This window comes from Capsicum annuum, chromosome 12 (genome assembly GCF_002878395.1).
Source record: "Capsicum annuum cultivar UCD-10X-F1 chromosome 12, UCD10Xv1.1, whole genome shotgun sequence".
NCBI classification, from domain to species: Eukaryota; Viridiplantae; Streptophyta; class Magnoliopsida; order Solanales; family Solanaceae; genus Capsicum; species Capsicum annuum.
This window is the reverse complement of record NC_061122.1, coordinates 15,222,633-15,227,409: the sequence shown is the minus strand read 5'-3', so window position 1 is coordinate 15,227,409 and position 4,777 is coordinate 15,222,633. Positions and strand designations below refer to the sequence as shown.

The following is a 4,777-nucleotide window of genomic DNA, read 5'->3' as shown; positions in this document are numbered from 1 at the left end:
TATACTAGATAGGTATGTTATTGTTGTTCTATAGAAAGTACTCCTCTATTTTCAATATATTACATGAATCTATAGTAGTACTATATATATAGGTAATGTGGTGGAATAGATATATGTAAGATTTCTAGATTTTTAATTAGAAGTATTATGTTGTATGTACTTTTCCTTTTAAAGGTGTTGCAACGGATAAGCAGGGGGCGGAGCCAGCCTTCTATTTGGAGGTTTGGCCGAATCTCCTTTGACGAAAAAAATATACTATTTATACATGATTAAAATTATTTTTTATGTGGTTATAGTAAGTGTTGAAGCCCTTCGACTAAGTTTTCTTGAATATGGAACCCCCTTATTTTGAAGCAACACCTCATTTATCAAAACTCACAAATTTGATTAATCCTGATTCACGTCAATAAATTCATTAGGAAATTAAAAATGCTATCATATTCGAAAATTCAATTATACTTAGACCAATCATATAAGTAATTAAGTATCTCTTTCTCGTTTCGAGACAATAATTTTAGATTTACACTTTTATCTATTCATATTGACAAAAAAAGTGGGTAATATATATACAAAAATAAAAATATTAGAGTATACAACGGAGGGGTGCGGTGCGAGTTCATGAGTCACATAGAGTATTAGGGGTTGTTTGATTTGGTTGGGTGTATAAAAATAGTATAAAATATAATGTGTCGGTGTTATTATACATTTTAATATTAAAATTAAAATCTTAATTTGCATGATATATGGACATAAAGTGGAGAAAGCGGTGTTATTATATGTCGATAACTTTTGTAAATTCTTATGTTTTATTAGTCCATTATCTATTACATTATATTTTGTAACTTATATGAGCATTAGTTTATTATAACTTTTTTTGTGTGATAAGAAAAAGATGGTAAGTGTGAAAAAAATATTAGTATTAGATGTGGTAGTGAAAGAGAGAGTTTAGACAGAAAAAATATTTTAAGTCTTCAATTATATTTACTATACAAAAGAGAGTTTTAATATGTCGAAGGAAAGTGTTTTTATGGTGGAGCTTTGGACTCTTTAATTAATTTGAAGTTGCTTGAGTTGTACATCGTTGATGGGTTATTGTATTCTGGAGGAGACAAGTCAAGAGATATACTGTTGGATCGGTGTAGATTGTGCCGCAATGAACTTGAATCTCCTTAAAGAGAGCGAGATATTCGCGCCTCAGCCAAAAAGAAGATTATTTTATTTTCTTCATTTTTGTCTATTTTATTATTACAATTATAATCATTGTAATTATGGTATATTACACCAACACAATGTATTAGTAAAGTTTGCATTGATAATATTAGTATTAGTTATGTTTGCATTAGTTATGTTGAGATTATTTCTTATGCGGTGCTTGATTTGGTTTGTTAAAAATAATTTACATTGCATATTTTTAAATTAAAAAAATTATTTACAAAAATACCATCCACAAATATAATGAAAATGATGTAAAAAATGTTTGAGGGACTATTATGTCTTTACACATGCTAATGCATGCATTAAAGTCTCTTAGCATTGCTAATGCAAAGTTTTTTCCTTGTATTAATTATATATATCATAATACAAGATAGAGCGTATAACTAGTGTTTGTATTGATTATATATTGGTTTAAAAAATATATCAAACAAAATATTAGTAATACATAAAACTAATGCATGCATTGTTTTTCTAATGCAACCTATCAAACTATAGGGTCGTTTGTTAGAGTGTATTAAAAAGAATAATACATGTATTAGTCTTGTGTATTATTAATACCTTATTTGATATATTTTTTAGGGGGCGTTTGGTAGAGTGTATTGGAAAGTTAATGCATGCATTAGTTTAATGCGTATTAGTAGTACCTTGTTTGGTATATCTCTTTATTCTATTTAACTAATGCATTAGTTATACACTCTATTGTGTATTGAGGTGTATATTACTACTACCTTAAAATCCATGACATTAGTAATGCAATGGATCTAGTGTATGCATTAACGTGCTTAAAAACACTATTATCCCTCAAAAAAAAATTCTCATCCTTTCCAACATCTATATTAAGTTGTTATGTAAAAAAAAAAATTAGAAATTATGTAATTCATGACATTTTTAATACATTAAATCAAACACTGCATACCCTCAAAAAAAAAATTCACATCCTTTTCAACATCTATATTAAGAGTATTGTGTAAAAAAAAAATTTAGAAATTATGTAATTCATGTTATTTTTAATACATCGAATTAAACACTGCATAAAAAATGCAAGTATAACTAATGCAAGCATAGTTGACACAAGTATTGCTAATACACGCATTACTAATGCACCATACTTGCATTATTCTTATACACTCTACCATTATAACTAATGCAATACATTAGTTATACACTTTATTGTGTATTGAAGTATGTATTACTAATACCTCAAAATTTATGACATTAGGGGTCGTTTGGTAGAGTGTATTGAAATGTTAATATATGCATTAGTTTAATGTGTATTAGTAGTACCTTGTTTGATATACCTTTTTATCCTATGTATAACTAATGCAAACATTAGTTATACACTCTATTGTGTATTAAGATGTGTATTACTAATACCTCAAAATTCATGGCATTAGTAATATAATGCAATGGATCTAATGCATGCATTAACATGCTTAAAAACCTTATTACCCCTCAGAAAATTGTCTGCATCCTTTCCAACATATATATTGAGGGTATTATGTAAAAAAAAAAAAAAATAATTTTTAGAAATTATGTAATTCATGTTTTTTTTAATACTTCGAATCAAACACTCTATAAGAAAAATACAAGCATAATTAATGCAAACATAACTAACACAAGAATTACTAATACAAGCATTACTAATACACCATATTTTGCATTATTCTTATATATTCTACCAATCGACTCATAATGTAATGGATCTAATGCATACATCAGAATGATTAAAGACATAATTATTCTTCAAAAAAAATTCACATCATTTTCAATATCTATATATATGAAGGATATTTTGTAAAAATATTTTTTTTCTTAGAAATTAGGTCATTCATATTATTTTTAATATATCAAATTAAATACTACATAAAATATAAATATAACTAAAACAATCATTACTAATATTATCAATATGAACCTTAGTTGTGGATTCCTTAAAATATACGGGAAGTACAGCAAAGAAATGTATGTACTCCACGAAAAAATTATTAAAAAATCTGAAGGGTATTATAGAGAGTCTTGAAAAAGGTACCTTTTTAGTTTTGATTTGGAAGTTGGTTAGTGGAGTATTATTTATATGAAAAATAAACCAAACTATCTTATACAAAACGCCAACAAAATGGAAAAAAAATATCAGCTACAACGTATACTGCTCCTATAAAGTAGTAACACTGAACTGATAAAAAGGATAAATAATTGTTTGCATCTTCATACTTTAGACATCAGATTCACATTATTCAATTAATTTTCCCAAAATGAATTGCCTTCAGAATCTTCCCAGGTACTTATTGTATTTTTTTAAAAATAAATAAATAAATTGTTCTGTTATTAAAGTTTCAATTTTTGTTTTTAAATTTTGGTTTTCAGATCTTCTGGTTTACCACTGAGAAGTTTCACAGGCAATTCAAGAAAGCTGAATCCAACAGTTGTTTCATTGGTAATGATCATATCTCTGTTTGTTGTATCTTGATGATTAGATTTTGTTGAACCCCCTTTAATTTGATTTATGCATTATATTAGTAATATTGGAGGGGCTGGTCTGACCGGTGTCGGGGGATTAGTGGTGGAATGAAGATGTTAAGAAGAAGGTGGAGACGAAGAAGGCGGGTTACGTTGGTTGAGAGTAAGGATGATGAAGAGAAACGGGTGAGCAGGGAGGAGTACAAGTTAGCTAAAAAGGAGGCTAAGTTAGCGGTCACGGCTGCTAAGACAACAACTTTTGAGAGTTTGTATAAGGGGTTAAAGGAGAAAGGCGTGGAGAAGAGGTTGTTTAGGCTTACCAAGGTTAGGGAGCGGAAGGATCGTGACCTGGATCAGGTGAAGTGCATTAAAGGGGAGGATGACAGAGTTTTGGTGGAAGACAACCTCATTAAGAAAAGATGGCAGTCGTATTTCCATAAGCTCTTGAATGATGAGGGGGCACAGGGGTGTTGTGTTAGGGGAGCTGGAGTATTCCGGGGAGTGTCGCGACTTTGGCTATTATCGGCGTTTTAAGGTAGAAGAGGTCAGTGAGGCTATTCTCACGATGCGTAGGTGTAGGGCGATGGGGTCCGACGAGATTCCGGTGGATTTTTGGAAGTTTTCTGGCGAGTCAGGATTGAGGTGGGTGACCAACTTGTTTAACATTATTTTCAAGGCAGCAAAGGTGCCTGAGGCGTGGAGATGGAGTACGATGATTCCTTTATTTAAAAACAAGGGCGACATTTAGAGTTGCAACAAATACCGGGATATTAAGTTGTTGAGTCACACGATGAAGATTCGGGAGAGGGTGGTGGAGCGGAGGTTGAGGAAGATTGTGTCTATTTTGGAGAATCAATTTGGTTTTATGCCTGGTCGCTCCACGACTGAGGCGATTCACCTTGTGCGGAGACTGGTAGAGCAGTATAGAGAGAGGAAGAGGGACTTTCATATGGTGTTTATCGACTTGGAAAAGGCGTATGACAAGGTCCTTAGGGAGGTGCTTGGGGGTGGGGGGGTCCCGGTGGCGTACTGCAGAGCGATTAAAGATATGTACGAGGGTGCGAAGACTCGGGTTAGGACAGTGGGAGGAGATTCTGAGCATTTT

The 4,777-nt window shown here is 31.5% G+C and overlaps 1 protein-coding gene across 1 annotated transcript in view; it reads left to right on the top strand.

Moving 5' to 3' along the window:
• The first annotated feature begins 3,179 nt into the window (after positions 1-3,179).
• Positions 3,180-4,777, top strand: part of LOC107850905 (phosphoglucan phosphatase DSP4, amyloplastic) — a 12,751-nt gene continuing 11,153 nt past the window's right edge. The window contains exons 1-2 of the mRNA XM_016695717.2: positions 3,180-3,493; positions 3,580-3,649. Of these exons, the coding sequence (XP_016551203.2) occupies positions 3,468-3,493; positions 3,580-3,649 (96 nt within the window). The 5' untranslated portion in view covers positions 3,180-3,467. The remainder of the gene's footprint in view (positions 3,494-3,579; positions 3,650-4,777) is intronic.